This window comes from Ailuropoda melanoleuca, chromosome 13 (assembly GCF_002007445.2).
Source record: "Ailuropoda melanoleuca isolate Jingjing chromosome 13, ASM200744v2, whole genome shotgun sequence".
NCBI lineage: Eukaryota > Metazoa > Chordata > Mammalia > Carnivora > Ursidae > Ailuropoda > Ailuropoda melanoleuca.
Genome location: NC_048230.1, coordinates 42228517 through 42248885, shown reverse-complemented (window position 1 = coordinate 42248885; position 20369 = coordinate 42228517). Strand labels below are relative to the sequence as shown.

At 58.1% G+C, this 20369-nt stretch overlaps 1 protein-coding gene across 1 annotated transcript in view; it reads left to right on the top strand.

Moving 5' to 3' along the window:
* DNAH17 (dynein axonemal heavy chain 17) overlaps positions 1–20369 on the top strand; it is a 123522-nt gene that overhangs the window by 24382 nt on the left and 78771 nt on the right. Inside the window, exons 5-18 of the mRNA XM_034641543.1 lie at positions 4228–4392; positions 4773–5222; positions 6416–6609; positions 7378–7570; positions 7808–7907; positions 8087–8172; positions 8363–8488; positions 9387–9539; positions 9647–9733; positions 11363–11530; positions 11762–11878; positions 15628–15893; positions 16597–16792; positions 18574–18720. Coding sequence (XP_034497434.1) covers positions 4878–5222; positions 6416–6609; positions 7378–7570; positions 7808–7907; positions 8087–8172; positions 8363–8488; positions 9387–9539; positions 9647–9733; positions 11363–11530; positions 11762–11878; positions 15628–15893; positions 16597–16792; positions 18574–18720 — 2178 coding nt within the window. The 5' untranslated portion in view covers positions 4228–4392; positions 4773–4877. The remainder of the gene's footprint in view (positions 1–4227; positions 4393–4772; positions 5223–6415; positions 6610–7377; positions 7571–7807; positions 7908–8086; positions 8173–8362; positions 8489–9386; positions 9540–9646; positions 9734–11362; positions 11531–11761; positions 11879–15627; positions 15894–16596; positions 16793–18573; positions 18721–20369) is intronic.

Below are 20369 nucleotides of genomic sequence, written 5' to 3'. Positions count from 1 at the left end.
ACAATTGTCCTCTAAATCAGGAGTTCTCAAGCTCAGCTGTGGGTGAGGGTCTCCGGGGGGCTCGTTACAATAAGGACTGCTGGGCCCCGGCCCCAGATTCCCCGCACCACTCCCGCAGCCCTGGGGGTGGGCGGAAAGCCTGCGTCCCTCGCTTGCTCACCGGACTCCTCCGAGAACCATAGCTCCGGACAGAGATCACGCTCGCAGGCTCTCCGCGGGGCTGAGCCCAGGGCAGCACGCGCACGAGCTAGGTGGGCACCGTCCGTAGCCAGTTCGGATGGACGCTCGGATGCTGGCGGGGGGACTGGGCATGGGTTCTGTGCGCACCCGAAGGTGTGCCTGGCGCAGAGACGTGATGTGAAGGCACCGGTTGTTAGACTTCCATCTCGAAGAAGCACATTGGCTGCCCGCCACGTGACACAGCCACCAGCAAACCCGCCAGATGGGGAGCTAGGCCCCCCGCCCGTGGGGTTCCCCTTTCAGGCGACCCCGGGCAACCTCATTAACGGGCTGCTTGAGTGACCCGGCCTTCCTGAACCCTAATTCTACTCGTATGCTTCAAGGTAGCCAATAGTGAACGACCCCGCAAAACCCCAGACACCCCACCTTTGGGCCCTAATAAAGGGAGAGCCCACCCCCTGTGACCTTGCCGCGTGGCCCTGGGCATGCCATGTTCCCTCCAGGACTCGTGAGTGATAAACCTTGTCCCTCAAAGTGCCCTGATGGGATCCAGTCAGAGTCAGGGGTGGCGGGGAGCCCTCTGTCTGCAGCCCTGAGGATCGACTCCTTCCGTTCCCCCAAGCTCAGAACCCCTCACGAGGCCGAAGCCGAAAGACTCGCTTCTTGACCGAACTGAGGACAGGTCCCGCTGAGCCTTCTCCTCGACAGGCTGCTTCTCGGTGCTGGGCCAGGTTCCAGGCCTGCCTACGCCCGTCGGAGCAAAGAATCCTGCTCAGTCACCCCACCCCCTCGATATCCAAAGAAGGTCCCCGTCCTCTACCGTCCCCCACCCGCAGTGTCTCAGTGCTTGGCTGCCGCTAGCAAGCACTCTCACCCCTGGCCCCCCCCCCCCCGTGGCTGCTCTGGGCTCTAAGTGCCCCGCTGTCTTGGCTGTGTTTGGAGCTGGGTCCGGCTCTCCTGCATTATAGTAGCACCGAAGGGTCTGTCTCTCTCGTCTTGGACCAGAGTTGGCTGTTTCTCTTGGGCCCACCCACGTGTCTGGCACCCTCCTGCTTCCTTGGGGAGCACCCCACACTGCCCACGTCCCCCTGGGTGGGCAGAGGCAGATTTGGCTGTGCAACGCTCACACTGTTCCCAGCCTGGACAGCTTGCAATCCACGCATTTCTGTGCTTGTTGGGGCCTTACCCCCGGGCTTGCTATGCAGAAAGCCCAAAAGCTAGGCCCCCAGGCCTCCACGGTGGCAAGCCTTGCTGTGACCTTTGGAAACCTCACAGGCCGCAGACATCTCTCTGGCCACACTGCCCCCCCACGAAGGAAGAAGAGTGCTCTGCGGGGCCAGCCGGGCTGGCTTGGCCCTCCCTTTCGGCCCAGCGCCGGGGCAAGGTCGTGCCTGGGCAGCAGGACAAAGGCTGACTGTCCTCCCCATCCCCTCTGCCAGGAACTCGGCATGAGGACGTGTCAGGGCCAGAGCAGACAGAGGGAGGATGTGGGGCGGGGAGGGCTGACCCAGATGGCTGGCCTCCTGCTGTCGGCAAGTGTCCCCAGCAGGGGAAGATCGTCCTGCAGTTGTGCTTAATGATGGGTCATGTCTTTGGTGCAACTGTCTTCCGAGTTAGCTGGGCGAGAAGGACATGCTCCCTGGGGACTGTAAGTAGAGGCTGAGCTTTCTCGCTCGGTCTGTGACTGTCAGGGCAAAGGAAGTGAGGGAATGGTGTGCCTTGCGGGTGGCCCTGGGCGGGGAGGGTTGTAGCTGGCCTCCTGTCGCTCTGCTCCAAGAGCACTTGCCAGTCCGGAAGTTCACACAGTGCCTTGGCTGTTTCCAAAGGGCCCGCTGTTCCCGCTGCAACGTGGACAGCGTGTCCGTATTGAAAGCTGGTTGAGCCCCCTAGAAAATGGGTCCTCCTGTGTCCTCTGTGCTCAGACAGGGCCTCAGGTGCGACCTGCCAGGAAGCTCCAGGTCACTCATGAGTCCCTCCTTCACAGCAGGCACAGCATGCACCCCGGAGCCCTAGGGCGGTGGTTCGAGGGCGAGGGGGCCGCTCCCTGAGTCCCCCGCACATCCATTATTTCAGCAGGAGACATTCGATCCTTTGTGTCTCGGGGACACACAGACCCCAGGGAAGCACAATCGTAGCAGAAGCTGGGACCATCTAGACCTGGATCTAGCGTTTCAAACAAGCGATGGGGCTTCAAGGAAAGAAGGGTGTCGCCAACACTGGGTTGGATGAGGTTCAACAGACCTCCTTGCGGCAGGACTTCTCAGAGCCTTTGTTCCCTCAGTGATATTTACAGAAGGCCTGTGGGGGCCCAGAGACAGTGCCACGTGCTGGAAGGGCACTGCTCATCCAAAGGGCTGGGCACTGGGAACTTTTGATGGCTCTGGGCACCGCACACGAGTTCCTTCCCTGACAACTAGTGATGTAAACACCTGTTCATGTGCTTATTGGCCATTTGTCTGTCTTTCTTGGAGAAAAGTCGATCTATGTCCTTTACCCATTTCTAACTATATTGTTTGTATTTTTATTCTTATGAGTTACATATATATTCTGAGTACAAGTCCCTTATCGGATAGAAGATGTGAAAATACTTGCTCCCATTCTGTGGGTGATCTTCTCACTTTCTTTATGGTGCCCTTTGAAGCCCCCAAGTTTTTAATCTCCATGATGCCCCACTTATCCATTATTTCCTTTGATCTCGTGCTTTCGGTGCCCTCTCTAAGAAACCGCTGCTTCCTCCGAGGTTATGGAGATCTGCTCCTATGTCGAAGGGTTTTATAGCTGTAGCTCTGACAGTTAGGTCTTTGATCCAGTTTTGGTTAATTTTAGTAGGTGGTGTGAGGTAGGGATGCGTGTGGGCATCCACTCATTCCAGCGCTGTCTCTTGGGAAGGCTGCTGCCTCCCCTGCTGGACTGTCTTGGCACCCCGGTCTAACACCAGCTGCCCATAAATGTATGCAGTGCCTCCTGGAAACTTCGTCCAGTCCATGGACCTGGACGTCCATCCCCGTGCCTGAAGCTCTCCATCTGGATTACTGTGGTTTTGCAGGAAGTGTGTTGCTCGTGGGAAGCACAAGTCCTCCAACCTTGCTCTTCTTCAAGACTCTTTTGGCTCTTCTTGGTCCCTCACATTTCCCTGTAATACGGAGGACCAGTGTTCCCATTTCTGCAAGAAAGGTAGCCGGGAGTTTGACCGGGATTGCAGATCTAGACCGACTGAATCTAGATCGATTACAGATCAGTTTGAGGAGGACCATCACGGTAACAAGATTAAGTCTTCGGAGCCGTGAAGGCGGGATGCCCTTTCATCCACCCAAGTATTTCATTTCTTTCAGTGATGTTTTGTGGTCTTCGGTTATAAGTCTTGCACTTCCTTTTAAGATTTAATCCTAAGTATTTGTTCTTTCTGATGCTCTTGTAAATGGAATTGTAAGCAGAATGGTTTTGATGTTATTGTAAATGGAAATTGTTTTCTGAATTTCATTATCGGGTTGCAATGAGTATTACAGTGGCTAAGTCAGGATACATGTTATGATGTCTCTGTGCCTCTAAAGGGAAAAATAGAAAGATGTATAATAACCAAGGTAATGAGAGAGGATGAAATAATGAAACTTATATAATCCAGAAGAAGGTGAGAAGGGGGAATACCAAGCACTCGATAAAACAATAGACTTCAATCCCAGTATAGTCAGGGTTATAGGAACTGTAAGTGGACTGAATGCTCCAGCTCAAAGCAAATATTGTTCAACTGAGTTTTAAAAATTTTACAGTCCGGGGAGCCTGGGTGGCTCAGTCCGTGAAGCGTCTGCCTTCGGCTCAGGTCATGATCCCAGGACACGTCGGGCTCCCAGCTCGGCAGACAGTCTGCTTCTCCCTCTCCCTCTCCCTCTCCCTCTGCCCTTGCTCGTGCTCGTGTGCCCTTGCTCTCTCTCAAATACATAAATACAATCTTTAAAAAATAATAATAAAATACAGTACAGTCCAAGAGCCTCCCCACTGTGGCGGGTGGTGGAGGCTTGCCCATTTGCTGCACCACCACTGGTCACTCAGGTCCCGAGGAGAAGGTTCTAGAACTCCCAGGTGCCGACGAGGCCTGCAGAAGTTCCACGGCAGTTGGGGCCACTCCTGGAAAGAGAGCCATTTCCTTTCTGGTCTTGGAAAGAGCTGTCTGTCCGTTGGCCCTGCCTTCGACTTGAGAAGACATCTGCTCAGCTGGTAAGACTTTCGTGTGTGAGGGGAGCTCCTTCTGAGCTCTGCCCATACCCCGGGGGTGTGTGATATCTTCCCTGGGACCCTTCCATTGGACCCTGCTCTAGTCTGGCCTCCCCCAACCCCATCACCTGCGGACCATCTGGCTGCCATCATTTCCTGCCCTCCCTTCTCCCCAGCCCCCATCTCTGGCTTTCCCGGCTGTTAGCTTCCTGGTCACAATTCACACAAGGCACACACCACTGCTGCTTTGTGGCCCTTGCCCCCCGGCCACGGCTGTCCAGCCAGGGCAGACAGCCAGGACCCCCTTGTCCCTCCCTGCCCCCAGCCCACGCCCAGCAGAAGAGCGTACATTCACGAGGAACCTTGTCTCCTTGCTTGGTCAGGACAGAGGTTTCGAGTGGTTCCAGAGACGGCTGGGGAGTGAGCCCCCGGCACACGGTGCGGCGTCAGCGTCTCCGTGTGTGACCGTGCCGTAAGGAAGTGCCACGATGACCATCACGCCGGACGTCAGGCTGGAGTATTTGGAGGGAGTAGCTTCCCTCGTTCTAAAGTTCAAGCCAGACAAGTGGAGCAAGTTGATCGGGGCCGAGGAGAACATGGCCTTATTCACCGAGTTCTTCGAGAAGCCGGACGTCCTGGTTCTGGTGTTGACGCTCAATCCCGCCGGCATGATCGTCCCCTGCCTGGGCTTCCCCGCCTCCCTCAAGTCCAAAGGCATTTACTTCATCAAGAAGGGACCGGAGAACATCAGCAAGGACAACTACAAGGACCGCCTCATCTCCGGGGACATAAGCCCCACGCCCGTGGACCAGCTGATCGCTGTTGTGGAGGAGGTGGGTGTGCCGGTGGGGAGGGGGCTGGGGGCACAACCTCTGCTCTTTTGGTGAGTGGCCTGGAGCCCTGCTGCTTGGAGGATGGCTCACGGGCCGGCGGCGTTGGCTTCCCTGGGAGCCAGTCAGAAATGCAGGAGTCCAGGCCCTGCCCACCCCGGCGTGGAGACACACCGGCGTTCTGACCAGACCTCCAGGCCGTGCTGCGCACCCAAGGGCTGAGAGGCCCCAGCCAGCCCCTCATCCTCTCTCGGTCTCGTTAGCACCTCGGGACGCACCGGGCGTAACCCCTGCCCACAGCGTCAGAGGGTGTGGGCCCCTTGAGTCCCAGTAGATGGGTTTCCCCGTTCGGAGACTTTGAAGAGAGAGAAAGGACGAGGTGCAGTTGGGTGCATCTCCCCACTGTCCTGCCTTGTCGCCAGCCAGAGGCCGAGTGACCTAGATTCTGGCCGCTGCTCTCCTTGTGCATGAGATGGGGACTTAATTCCCTGCCTTGTGCAAACTTAGGGCACAGGAGCCGCTCCGCCATGGCTCAGGCCAGCCTCCCCTCCCATCGGGCAGAGGAGCCTGGCAGGCCTGGAGCGAGGGTCCTGGGGCATCTGCGTGAGTCTGCTCGGGCTCCCATGATAAGGGACCACAGTCCTGGGGGCTGGACATCCCAGACCAAGGCATGGGCTGGCCCGTTCCTTCTGCAGCCTCTCTCCTGGGCTTGTAGACGCTGTCTGCTCCCCGTGTCCTCACCTGGTGGTCCCTCTGTGTCTTTCTGTGTCCACATCTCTTCTTCTAAGGACACTGGTTACATGGGATTTGGGCCCACCCATGGGACTTCATCTTAACTTAGTCACCTCTTGAAAGGCCCATCTCCAAAGACAGCCAGACCCAGAGGTGCTGGGGTCGGAGCTTCAACATACAAAACTGGGGGGCCTGGCTCAGCCCCTAACAGCCCTCCAAGGCAGCATGGGCCATCTGCTTTCAGCAAGCACTGTGAGCCACTGTCTGGAGAGCTGGGGCCCCCTTCTCAGAGGTGGCTTTGCTGCTGGGCCATCATCCTGCATCTGCACACCTCCCCCAGCCGTGCCTCCTTCTGGCATGGACTCGGGGTCCCTGGGTTCCAGGCACGGAGGTCTCCGCATTGCTCTGGGGAGCCACTGGGTCGGTGGAGGCCTGGGTGCGAGTACAGAGCCATTCCCTTCCAGGTCATCTACTCTCTATTAAACCAAAGTGAAAACTTGAGCGGCTGGCCCCGGGTGGTCTCGGAAGACATTGTGAAGCAAGTCCACAAGCTGAAGAATGAGATGTTTGTGATGGGTGGCAAGATCAAAGGGAAGACCCTGCTGCCCATCCCGGAGCACCTGGGGAGTCTGGACGGCACGCTGGAGTCCATGGAGAGGTAGGCAGCCCATGCTGGGCAACTGGCCGGCTGGATGAGTCGCTGACCCGTGACCCCAGGGACGGAAACACGGGAGGGCAGATGTACCGTGAGATGGTGCTGAGTCTGAGGTCGAAGGCACACGGGCAGGACAGGAAGGAGCACTGGAGCCCCTCCCCCAATGTGCATGGATGGGTACCAGTCCGGGCATCACATGCCATGAGGAGGGTGTCACCCGCATCACACAGCCAGAAAAAGGAATATCCAGATTTAGGACGTGGGTACTGAGGGGCACTGAGGAATACAGAAGGGGTTTTCAGCAAGTGGAGACTGTGACTCTAAATAGAGGTGGTGTTCCCCCAGAGGCCCCCTCGCACCTGCCTGGCCTCCCTTTGCAGCTGGCTGCTGGGTGGGGCTCTTGGAGCTGCTGCACGGTGACAGTGTGTTCCATTTACACACGTCAGAGGGTGACGGCTCCTGGGGGGCTCACTGTGCTGGCAAGTCCCCACTGGGAGACATGCGCGAAGCCCCCAGTAAGGACAGCCGGGAGGGGCCACCTTGAACGTGGGTTTTATTCCACGCTTGGCCTCTCATAGCTGGGAGACTTGGGCACTTCTCCAGCCTCCCCAAGGTGGCCGTGATGATGGAGGGACATGGGGTGAGATGGGGCGCTGCCGGTGGTGTCCCGAGGGCCACTGGGGAGGGACGATTCCTGCCCAGAAGGTGTGGGGCTGGCAGATCCCACCCCCACAGCTGGGAGAACATCTTCCCCGACCATCTGCTCCACAGGATCCCCCCTTCTCTGGACAACTCGCTGCTGCACGCCATCGAAACCATCATCATCGACTGGTCCCACCAGATCCGGGACTTGCTGAGCAAGGACTCGGCCCAGCCCCTGCTGGACGGGCTACACCCCCTGCCCCGAGTCGAGTTCGAGTTCTGGGACGCCCGGCTGGCGAATCTCAAGTGCATCCACGAGCAGGTGACTCCTCCGTGCCACGTGGTGCCCGGGCCTCCGTGGCTCAGCAGCCATAGGGCCACATGCTGGCCAGGCCGAGTCATACCCCCTCCACCCCTCTGTGCGGACCCCCAGGACCCCCGAGGGGACCCGGATAACCCGCACAAAGTCCTCGGCTCCAGCGGCCTTGGGGTCAGGCACCTTTTGTGTGGGGTCTCCGAGTTTCTCTGGAAAGGCCTACGTTCCTGTTCCATTTCTCAGCTCAACAGGCCCAAAGTGAACAAAATAGTTGAGATCCTGGAAAAAGCCAAAAGCTGCTACTGGCCAGCCCTGCAGAATGTGTACATGAACGTCACGGAAGGTGAGCCGAGGAAGCGGCGGGTGCCTGCGGCGAGGGGCCGGGGCGTCTCCCCACACACAGCTTCCTTTGGGGAAGGTCCTGGGTCTCTCGAGGGAGCAGGTGTGCGCGAACACGGAGCCGCCCGCCGCCGTCCCGACGGTGGGAGGTGTGTGCGCGAGCTTGCGCTCTCGTCCGTGCAGGGCTGAAGGAGGCCGAGGACGTTGTTCTGCATTTGAAGCCTCTGCGGATCCTGCTGGAGGAGATGGAGCAGGCCGACTTCACGATGGTGTGTCCGCCCGAGAAGGGCCGCTCTCAGGGGCTGGCCTGTGTCTCGGGGGTGCAGGGGCCGTGGGTTTCTTGGCCGGGCGGGGCTGCGTGGTCCTGGGGAGTGCCTCCTCCTTCCACTCTGGGCTCCCCTCCTGGAGCCGCGCAAAGCGGAGAGCGGGGAGGCTGCACACCCGCCCCTCTCTGCGCAGCTCCCAACCTTCATCGCGAAGGCGCTGTGCGCCATCAGCTTCATCTGGGCCACGTCCGAGCACTACAACACCCCCTCCAGGATCATCGTCTTCCTGCAGGAGTTCTGCAACCAAATCATCGAGATGGTAACCTGGCCAGGCCGCGCTGCTCCCCCACCCTGACTGCGGCCTCCCCCTTCCCGCCTGGCTTCCCCCCTGCCGGCATTCCTGGCAGGGTTTTGGGTTTTTTGAGAAGCAGAGGGAGAGAATCCCAAGCAGACCCCCCACTGAGCACAGAGCCCAACATGGGGCTCGATCCCAGGACTCTGAGATCATGACCTGAGCCGACATCAAGAGTCGGACACTTGTCCGCCGCCGCTGCTCAGGCACCCCTCCTGGGCAGTTTAAAGACAGGCAAAGATGTTGGCACCTGGGTTTACGGGCCGGACCCTTATGGCCACCCAGAGTTCTCCCAACACGGGGCAGTGTCAGCCCAAGCAGCCCCACGCCAGGAAGGAGGAGGAAAGGAAGGGAGGTCTGCTGAGTCCCAGGACCCCAGGACTCGGCCAGGGTCGTGGGGTTTGTCTGCTCCCACACTGACCTGCCTCCTGTCCCCCTCCCTGTCTTCCTTGCTTTTCACAAGCACAACTTAGCCGGCCACAAGCGCTGGAGTTTGGGCCGCCTGCGTGTGTTAAAATCAGGCTTGTGCCCCGGAAGGACACTGCGGGCAGGATCCTGCCGCCTGGGGCAGGACTGGATTTCCCGGGCCCTGGAGGGCCCCCAGTCACCTGGGACCAGGGTCTGTTTCTGCTGCAGCCGTAGTGGGGGGGCTGCGGGGCCAGGCAGGGAAGCAGCTCAGCCTCCCGAGAGCGGCCCGGCAGCGGGCAGACCGGTTGGGATGTGAACCTCGGGGACACTAATGTGTCTGAAGGAGCCGACTGTGGGCCCCACGCTGGGTTGTCTGTAACCGCCCAGCGGCCTGCAGGCAGCGCGCCTGGATGTCACCCCAGAGCGCTCTCGGCACTGTGGTCTGTCTTCTGCCCAGACGCGCACTTTCCTGAGCCCCGAGGAGGTGCTGAAAGGCTTGCAGGGAGAGACGGAGGAGGTTCGGAGTGGCATCTCTCTGTCCGTGCACGTTCTGAAGGAGCTTTACCGCACCTACGACTTCTGCTGTGCAAACATGAAGCTTTACTTTAAGGTCCGTCCTGATTTCAGAGCAAGTTCAAGGACGTGTGGGCGCGGGCTCCCCAGCCGTCCGCGGGAATGTTTGAGACATGCATGGCCTCCTCTTTGTCTCTCCTGTAGGACAAGGAGCCAGTGCCCTGGGAATTCCCCTCTTCTCTGGCATTTTCCAGGATGAACTCCTTCTTCCGTCGCATCCAGACCATTGAGGTAAAGGTGAAATGTGGTCCAGGCCGCCCTGACCTTAGCAGAGCTGCGTCTCCCATCCTTGTGTGCGTCCATATCTCCCGGTAGGGAGGATGAGAGCCGCACCCAAACACCTGCATCATGGGGAGACTGAGTCAGGCGCCAGCCTCCTCTAAGGCCGCAGCTGCCGGCCAGGAATAAAAGTGACCCATTTTGGGGGCTTCTCCCCCATCCTGTGCCTGGTGTCCACAAGCAGGCTGATGACAAATGACACAGGCGTCGTCAGGAACCTGGGTGGCCATGGGCGAGGGTTAGCAGGCACGGTTAGGACAGTGCAGAGGGGCCAGGGGGGCAGGACCCTGTGGAAGGACTGTCTGATACACAGAGTGACTCAGAGCAAATGGACATTTTTAATGGGTTCAAGACGACGGCTGCCTCTGGGGAGAGGAGGCGAGGCATGAGCACATGGGCAAGACAAGACAGTTTGCTTTTTGTGTGGGATCTTCTGTGTGATTGTTTACTTTTGCGCACAAACTATGCACACGGTTCAAAAAGGGAAAATCACCCCAGAACCCTGGAGCGCTGGTTTTTCCGATGGCCGCCACGCCACCGCCACCGTTAGCAGTGGTCTCCACAGCCTCGGGCAGGTGCACCAAGGCCCACTCAGGACTGCAGATTTGCATCGCAGAGTGTTCCTCGTGCCCGGAGGCTTCCAGGTCCTGAATCTAGATGAGCTTTCTGGGAAAGGATATCACCCTGCTGTCCCCTCCCTTCTCCTGGTGGAGCAAGCCCCGAGCTCAGGGTTCCTGGCCCTGCTGCTGCTTTAGTTGGGTCTGCTTTGGTGATGGCATTTTGGGAAGACGGCCCCAACCCCAGCACCAGCTTCGGGGAGTGGCGTGAGCGGCCCGTGCACATCTTGCTTCTAACCGGTGCTGGGCCCTGGGTCAGGCTCCCGAGACCGCCTGGGGTCCCCAAGGAGACTTCAGGATCTGGATTGGGAAACGAGAGCCTCACACAGATGCGGGAGGTGACACGTGAGGGGACCAGGTGTGATGAAATGCCAAAAGGAAGAGTGCAGGAGAGTTTTGGAAAGGAAAGCACCTCCCAGGGCCCGAAAAGTTGGAGAAGCCTCCTGGAGAAGACGAGGTGGGAGCCCCACCTCGGAGGAAGTAGGTCTTCCAGGCCCCCCTCCCTTGGGCGTCCCCTGCGGGAGGGCAAGGCTTCAGATCACCGTCAGGGACAGGCTCTAAGTGTGGACGGCGGATTTGAAGCTCAGAACACCAGAAGCCTCCACGTGCAGTTCCAACTGCTTCCCACCACAGCTGAGGACATGGGGGCCCCAGGAAAGCGTGATCTACTTAGAGGTGTCTTTGGGCCAGAGCGGGGTCCAGATCAGAGCCCCACCTCATCTCCCCCTTCTCCTCCACGTTCACAGCTTGGCGAGGACTCATAGGGCCCTTCCCTCCATCCCCTGTCTCTGTTCCAGAAAGGACTTTAGAGGACAGGAATAAACAGGGGGTCCCCCCCACACCTTGCTGCCAGGTGGCCCCGGGGCTTCTCACTCCCTGGCTCCTCCCTGCTGGGCTCAGAGCTGGGTCGGTGACGGATCCGTTGTTTAGTTATGAAGATGATTGGGTTTTTTTCCTCCACCAGGATCTTTATAAAACGGCGATTGAGTTTCTGAAGCTGGAGAAGATCGAGCTCGGGGGCGTGCGGGGGAGCAGCCTCAGCAGCACGGTCACACAGATCTACGACGAGGTCTTCGAGCTGGTGAAGGTCTTTGCCGAATGCAAATATGACCCCTTAGACCCCGGAGATTCGGTAAGTCGGAGGTTGGGGGGCCCGGCTGGACCCATGTCACACGCCCTTAGGAGTGGGGAGACACGTGGAGGGAGAGCTGGTCACATTCTGGAGACGTCCCAGAAACTGCACCTGGGGCATCCCCGTGACAATGAGGGAGCCCCGAAACCGGCCAGCGGGGGCGGGGGCAGAGCGAGGGCCTCCCCTGCTTTGCATGCCGATTACCAGGTGGACCTTTTAATTCACTTTCAGAGTTTTGATGACGATTACGCTGATTTTGAGACCAAAATTCAAGATCTGGATAGGCGGCTGGCCACAATCTTCTGCCAAGCGTTTGACGACTGTACCTCCATCGAGTCCTGTGCAAAGGTGGGTGCTGGCGCCGCAGCGCCCAGGGGATGCCGCAAGCCCCCTGGGGCTGACCTAGTGATGTGCCGTGGTTTGCAGATGGGGAGTCGGCCCAGAGGAGCAGGGGCCTCTCTCAGGCCACGAACGCCTCGGGCAGCTCCCGTGGGGTTTGGTGTCCACCTTGTTGAGTAAGAAAAGGGAATGAGGATGAGAAGACGGTTACTTTACTGATTCTCACTATGTAAGGGTGTCTGTTCGTTCTTATCGATTCATCGGTCCCCCTGCTTGAAAGGACCAAAAGTTAGAGGTGAAGTTGCTGTGAAAATAAAGCATGTACACTTTTTGTCCCACTGCACCAAATTCACACCGTCTTCGACATGTGACTCTGTGAGCAGCCGGGCGTCATTAACGGGGAGCCGCCGCTGGGTGGCAGGGTGCTGGCTGGTACCCATCTGCCTTCCTGTGTACTTTTCTGCACTGTCCCATGTTGTGAGCGTTAAGCGTGCAGCACTTTTACACTTAGAGAAAAGAAATGGTGCCATGGAAAAAAGAATCTTAAAAAAATAGTCCAAAAGTGCTAAAACCCCTACAGAGTATCAGTTCAAGAAACACAAATGGCCAATGCACGAGCCTGTTTGACCTTGCGAGCGCCCAGAAGAGCCCCTGTTAAAACAGGAAGGTGGCAACTGCCACCAGCCGAGCTGGTTAGATTGTGAGGACTTGGGCAGTCCAGTGTGCCCCAGTCCCCACCACGCCATATTGTCTCAGCCCCGCCCTTCTTCCTGCATTTCTGTGGCCTGCCTTGCCCCCGACAAACCACTGAGGGGGATCTCTGAAGACTGAGCTGCGGCTTTTCTGGAGAACAGGGACTGAACGCGTCAATGAGTGCATATATGTGTATACTCGGGTAGCATTTTTGTATCTGCCTAGTGTTATGCGGGTTTGCCGACCAGGACACTCTGCAGGTCCGAGCTGCCTCTTCCCTTCGCTTGGCAAGCCTCTAGGTTGCTGCAGGCAGTTGGGTGCCCACAGGAGACACCCACTAATTATTATAGGGTCTTGGGTCCCATGTCGTTTGCTAAACTCATCACCTACGTTATCTACCCCATTTTTACCAGCTTGGACAAGTCAAGAAGCCTGTGCGGGGTCACACAGCCAGTTAGTAGAGGAGGCAGGACCCCAAACCATCCCCAAGTGTGGCCAGACGGGAGGGCAGTCGGGATGGCCCGGGCAGCTCCAGGTGCTGGCCGTCTTTCAGGATCTCCCCAACACAGATGCCAGGACGGTCCTTTGTTTTTTTAAATGTAAATGCAGGGGGATTGGAAACTCTGCACTGTGATGAGCAATGAAGTCTTAGATCCCCACGGTACTCCAAGCGGATTATCAGTGAATGCAAATTAACACCGCAGCTCGATGCTGTTCCTTCCTCTGGAGCACACTTCCCCCTAGGTGGCTGCCTCAGGCCACCTTGCAGGCAAGGCCTCCCCCATCCACACCTTCCTGCTGGCCCTTCCTGCTATTCTGTTGTGTATTGATCTCTCCGTGTGCATTGTCTTCCCAACTGGAATATAAACTCCCTGAGGACAGGCACGAGATTTGGGTGCACTCAGAACCCAGCCGGGCACACAGTAGGTGCTTTTGAGCTTTCCCCGTGGAGGGAACTGGCTCCAGCGAGGGAGCGGAGTTGTACTGGGGTCACAGAGCTCCAAGGCCTGCCCAAGTGCAGAAGGGTCCCCCAACACAGGTTTCCAGCCGGGCCTTTAACCTGGAGACAACAGCACCACCCTCCCCGGCGATGGGGTGTCCAAAACTAAATGACAGCGCTGGAAGCAGGCCAGTGCGGGCCAGCAAGTCTCACCTCCTGTAGGAGGGTAAAGGGGGAGCAGAGGGAGGCAGCACCTCCCCACCCCCCACCGGTGGGCTCTTTGCGCTGTTGTCCAGTCCAGGGGAAGGAACTGGGCTGTTGGGGCCAGAGCAACAAGCCGGTCGCCTTCGTGATCAGGAGTCAGGGGTCAACACTCCGAGGGTGGGGTGGCCGGGAGGAAACCCCCCTGATCCCCAGGCACCCTCAGGACTGAGCCCCGTGCCCCGCCACCAGGAGCTAAGACTGCCCCTCGGCCTTCTCATGGAGCTCATCCCCTCTCCTATTACAGCCTCCGTCCGGCTTCTGCACCCATAGAGGAAAGGTTCTTTCCTAGATGTTAACCTCGTGCTTGTGCTAGATTAAGAAAAAAACAGAAAGGAAACAGAGGGAGAAAACAGCACCTCCAAGTGCTCGACTCTCCCTCCGCACCTGGGAGTGTTTTCTCTCCCACTTGACCCAACCCCGCACCAGCGCCTCCATTCCCTGCAAGTTCCCCAGCTGCCCCCATGCCCCTTCTCAGCGTCGGGAATTCACACGCAACCAGGAAAGTTCTAGAGCAATTTTCCGTATGATCTCCTGGAGGAAAAAAAAAAATTAGCTTTCTTCCCAGGACCCAAAAGCCAAGAACTATGTAAACGTGAAAAAGAGAGGGGCATGGGAGGGGAGCAGGCAGACAAAATGTCAGGAGGGTCACAAACCCACAAGATGTACCTTTTTCTCCCAAGCAGCACAGGTCACTTTTGTAGGAAGGGGCATCAGTGACCCCGGGCGTCCGCCACGCCGCCGTGGGGAGCCGAGCTTGGAGTGTCCTGGTTCGGTTTCTCCCAGAGGTTCAGCTGCCCCGTCTGGCTTTCGGGGACCTGCAGATCTCTCTTCTTTTTTCTGCAGCCGTGCCTCGCTCTTGCCTGAAAAGGCTATTTTGGGGACATTGTCTTATTCTTCACACCAAAAACTGGGGCACATCCGAGACTTGGGTGCAGTGCCCCCCCCCCCCCCCCCCCCCCCGGCACACAGGGCTGTGGGAATGTGTGGTCTGAGTGCCCTTGATTCCCATTTGCCTCGAGGGCGGCTCTCACTGGCCTGGGTCTAGCGACCTCAGGCTGGCTGTGGAGCTTCCGGAACTCCCTCTCTCCAGGTTCTAGAAAGACCCCCACCCCATCAGGCCCAGCCCAGGGCCTCACTGCCCCTTGGCTCCACTGCGCCCGGACCTTGAGCAGTGTGATCTTTTTAGGAAATTCTCCATCTGATTTCCAGCCAGGACCCTAACCCAAACACCCCGAAGAAGTCGCTTCCTCTTTCCTGCTAAGCTGTTATTTGGCACACACTTGCCCATGTGTAACACACTAGTCTGTGACGGTGATGGGCCAGCTACCTGCAGAGGTCACTGCTTTCAGAAAAGTGCCAGGATGCCTCCTGGATTAACCAGGTCAGCGGCCTCCGGCAGGCAGGTCCGCAGGCCCAGCCTTTCCTCTCCCAGAAAGGACACGTGACCGGGGAGGCGGGCTGTCCCCACTCCTCGGGGACTCAGGGAACCTGGTCTTGAGCCCCCAGAGTCATGGCCTCTGCACGTTCCCAGGCTCCCTCTGTGATTCCCTCCAGTCTTCGGGGCGGCGTCTCCAGCTTCCCACCCTTCACCCCAGTGCTCATTACCTGCGCCCCTGCCCCCACGCCCACCTCCACCCTGGGCAGCCTAACTTCTCCTGGGCCTGGAATGTTTCCAGACCTCAGACCTACTTTGTGGTGTTGGCTGGCCGCCAAGTACCTGGGGACTCAGCATTCTCCAGCATGTTCTCGCCCTTGAAGTGTGGCCTCGCGCATTGCGCCAGCCGTCATGAGGTTGGAGCGATGCTGGGGACGGGGCAGGAGGCGGGGACCTCGGCAAAGGCGCGTCTCTGTTCCTCCCCAGCTCCTGCACATGTGTGGGGGCCTCCTGGAGCGGCCCCTGATCCTTGCCGAGGTGGTACCCAGGTACTCGGTCATGCTGGAGCTGTTTGATGCCGAGCTGGACAGCACCAAGACCTTGTATGACATGCAGCTCGCAGCCTCTGCAGACGGGAAGATCCCCCCAATCCACAAGAACATGCCCCCCGTGGCAGGGCAGCTCAAGTGGAGCCTGGAGCTGCAGGAGAGGCTGGAGGCGCCCAGGCGGGACCTGATGCACATAGAGCACCCGTGAGTCGGGGCGCCAGCCTGGGGGCCCCTGGTTGGGCAGCACGGCTCGCGGCTGCGGGAGAGGGGCAGGGCTCTAACTCCCTAAGCGCGGCCACTGGCCGAGCCTTCCCTTCCCAAAGCACAATCCCAGAAGAAACCCCATTCATGTCCTGCCTCCAGAGGGTGCCTTCGCAGCAAGTGTGGCCAGGAAGACTCGGGCTTGCCCTCCCCTTGCTGGTGAGCCTGGTGGACAGTAACAAAGACGGTCCAAAAGAGGACAAACACTGGCTATTGCGTCAGAGCTCACCCTGGCGGGGGGTCGGCCACTGTTGCTGCGTCTGGCAGAGACTGGAAGGCAGGCAGGGGAGGGGAGGGCTTATGGCCGAGCCCAGGGAAGGCTTCAGGTGTGCCCTGACCAGAGGCTGCTGGCCTGGGGGCTGGGAGACGGGGAGCCCATGTGACTGCTCTGGGGGCACACATGGCTTTCTCCAATTGGTCCTAAGTTGGAAGGGAAGCGGGCAGTCGTCAGCAAGTTCTGGCCATTTGGGGCCAATGGCTCAGGGGTTGTTGTTTGACTTCCTGGCCGTTGTCCATTCAGTCTCTCAGCCTGGAGGAAACAGGGAGCTGGCTGCTTCAGCACCCCGAGAGCTGGCCACCACATGTAGGGCACTAAAGAGGCCCTGAAGAAGGGGGGCCCCTCACCACCCCATCTAACTGATTCCAGGGTCATGTCCAGCTCGGAGGCCAAGCTGATCTACCAGAAGTACGATGAGATGATGGAGCTGCTCAGGGGCTACCGTGAGAAGATCTACCGGCAGTGGGTGGCCGGCGTGGACCAGGACTGCCACTTCAACCTGGGGCAGCCCCTGATACAGCGAGACCCCGTCACCAACCTCATCCAAGTCAACTTCAGCAAAGCGGTGGGTGCCGGCCGCCCCCACGGGGCCTGGAAGGCATCCCTGTCAAAGGGCTCCTCGGGGACCAGGGCCCCGCGGCAAGTGGCGGGTGGGAGAAGCCCAAAGCCCGCCCGTGCCACTGAGGCTGGTCCCCTTCTCCCAAAGCACAGACTTGTGGGGGCTGGTGTCTGTGACATATTCAGCTAAAGCTTTATTCCTTAAGGATTAAAGCATGTCCAGGTCGTATTTAAAATATGAGACAAAACAGTAGCATCGCTGAAAGCAGCTTCCGTGACTACACTCCCTCCAAGCCTGGCTGCCCTTCCTGGCATCCCAAGGGGAACCGTCAGCTTGAGAATTGACAGAAACGCACAAAGAAAGGTCTTTGCAGGATTGGAATAAATGGGCCCTCTGGTTAAGTCAGGGGAGGTGGCGAGAACTCACGCGTGAGCCGCGGGGCATGTGTCCCAGAGCTAAAACCTGGGTAGCTGAGCCGAGCGCCAAAGACAGAGGTGGGGTGGCCCTGATTCCTGCAAGGACGCATCTGCTCCTGTCCCGCTCTGAACCCCAGCAGTGACCTCGGGGAGGCAGTGTGAGCTTTCCTCTGAAACCTCTTCCACTAAAATTCATCCTTTTTAAAAATTCAGCAAATATTTACTGAGCACCTACCTTGGTTATGTGCTTGGAATAAATTAATGAACGAGACAGACAAAAATCTCTGTCCTCCTGGAGCTTACCTCTTACTGGGGGAGGAGGATGGGGAGAAGGAAAGAAAGAGTGAGGAAGGGAGGGAGGGAGGGAAGGAGAGGGAGCAGACGGGAGGAGGAGGAGGGGCGGGAAGGAGTACAAATGAGTGTAACAACAGCGGCAAGGGGTGCAACACCAGGGAGGTGATGATGCGTAAGGGCAGGTTTAAGGGGCTTCAGCAGAGCTGGAGGACGGGGCACAGACTGAAGTTTCGGATGTTGGTGGGAGAGGAGGTGAATCCGAGGGGGTGGAGGAGGGCGGAGGACGGGGCACTGAGAGCCTTCAGGGCCATGAAAGGGACTTGGGTTTTCTTTCTTAGTGATGTGGCTGCCATGGCTGGATTGGAGCAGAGGCAAGCCCTGCTGTGGTCTGTGTGTGTCAAGGACCCCTCTGATGTTGTGTGTGAATAGCCTGGGGGTGGGGAGCAAGCATAGTTCAGGAAGACCAGTTAGGAGCCTTCTGCCATAATCCAGGAGAGAGGCCACGAGAGGGTGGTGGCCCGGACCAGCGTGGCTACCACAAAGGTGTGAGGGTGATTGGATTTAGATATAGAGCCCGTGAGACTGTGAGACTCTGGTTGGGTTGGGAATAGAGTCTTTGAGGAAGACAGGACCAACCCCAGGATATCTGGGCTGGACAACTGGAAGGACAGAACTGCCATCAGCTGGAGGGGGCAAGCAGAGGGGGCAAGAATTTATTCCGTGGGGCGAGACAGCTCTGCTCTGGCCACGTTGGGCTTGAGACATCTTGTGGACATCCAAATGGAGACACTGAGTGGGCAGGTGGATACAGGAGTTTGAGGGTCGGAAGAGAGGTCTGGGTGGGAGGAGGTCACTGAGGTGAGAGCAGATCCAGAGGGATGACACCCTGGGACTCAAAGGCATGTGCTTCTCCAAAGCGTCCGGCACGCCTGATGGTGGCAACCGGGAGAGTCTGGTGCCCTGGATGCCAAGAGGAGAGTGTGTGCCCATGATGGGGAGTGACCTTCCCTTGTGTTGCTGAGTGCCATACCACTGGGGGCAGGTCCTGACCTCTTCTGTGATCTTCATTGGCCTTAGCTGGTGGCAGTTCTGAGAGAAGTCAAGTACTTGGGCTTCCAGCAACAGAAAGAGATTCCAAGCAGTGCTGAGAATCTGTTCTCACAGCATGAAACCTTCCGGAAGTTTGTGGGCAACTTAGAACTCATCGTTGGCTGGTACAATGAGGTGAGCTGATGTAGTTTTGTTTCGTTTTATTTGCCAAGTTTGAGGTTTTGTTGAGAGCAAACGCCAGGTGTAGGATCTCCCAAGGGTAACAGAGAAAGTGAGTACAATTTCACGTGGAGATGTGGTTCAAGCCACTCGGCTGTTGACTCACACAGGGGCAGCAAAGATGGTCACAACTTCCATCGGAAGATGGAAGCTTCCACAGGACTTTGGCTTATGTTCTAGCTCCATGACTGCTTAGAGGGGCTTTACTCTCCGGAATGTATTTTGCTCTGCGTCACATCAAAGTCATCCCATTACACCCATTAACGCATAGCAGGGTGGGTATCTCCCGGAATCCGGCCGGGATGACACATTTCCCAGCACCACGCGATCAGGTGAAGTGGGACAGCTGCCCACTGAGGGAAGCTAGATCGGGGCCCAGGGAGGGGACAGGTGCACATCAGCTCTGTGGATCAAGAATTCCTTTCAGGGGTGCCTGGGGGGCTCCATCGGTTGGGCATCCAACTCTTGGTCTCGGCTCCGGTCTTGATCTCAGGTCGTAGGTTCAAGCCCCATGTTGGGCTCCACCCTTTTCAATCAGAGCTGGGGACCTGACACAGGGAATCATGAAGAGGCTGGTTCTGTGTAAGAGTAACTGACTGGCCTTGGGGGGGCACACACTTCTGGGCCTGTTTAGAGCACCTCTTTCCTGGCCAGAGATCCCCTGGAAGCTGGGTCGGTAATTGGAAGGGGGCCCAGAGGGGCGTGGACTCAGACCACCGTGGGCAGGCACCCCCTTCCATACAGACCCCGCCCACAGATCCCTCTTCTGCCATTGGTGCCACGGAATCTTCACTCCCGCCCAAGCCACAGCAGATTAGGATGGATGTGGGCTCTGCATGAGTTTCCTGGGGCCGCTGCCACAACTGACCACAGACCGCGTGGCTTCAAATGGCCCATGTGTACTCTTTTCCCACTGTGGAGGTCAGAAGTCCAAGATCTGTTTCCTTCTGCTAAAATCAAAGTGTCAGCAGGGCTGCTTCCTCCCAGAGGCTCCAGTGGGCTAATCTGCTTCCTTGCCTTTCCTACCTCCTCAAGGCCATGCCTTCCCCTCTCCACCTTCTGATGACACCCCCTCCAGCCTGCCTCCTTCTTCCCCTCTGACCTTCTCACCTCCCTCTTCTAAGGACCTTGTGATCGCATCCCCTGCCCCACCGGGATAACCCAGGATGACCTCCCGGCGCCAAGCTCTTTAACTGAATCACATCCGAAAATTCTCTTTGGCATGGCCACCCCATCCCAGGGATTAGGATGCGGATGTCTCTGGGGAGCCATTTGACCCCACACAGCCACCTAATCGCACAACAGACCCACAAGATTCCCTCTCCTTGGAGCCCTGGGAATTTGGAGGAGGTACCAGCCGCCTCCACGTGGGGGTCCTGGGGAAGCAGAGGGATGGAGGACAGAAGCACAGGCTGCAGAAGGAAGGGATCCGGGGAGCACAGCAGGTGGCCAGAGAGGCCCCCAGGAATGGAGGAGGAGCCGGGATGTGGACTTTGTGGGTCCCATCCTTGTGGGTCCTCCAGATGCGTCCACATCTGTGGGTTTCCTATTTGTGGCCTTACTCGTTCTGCACACCCTCGCGCGGTCTGAGCTAGCTCCAGGGG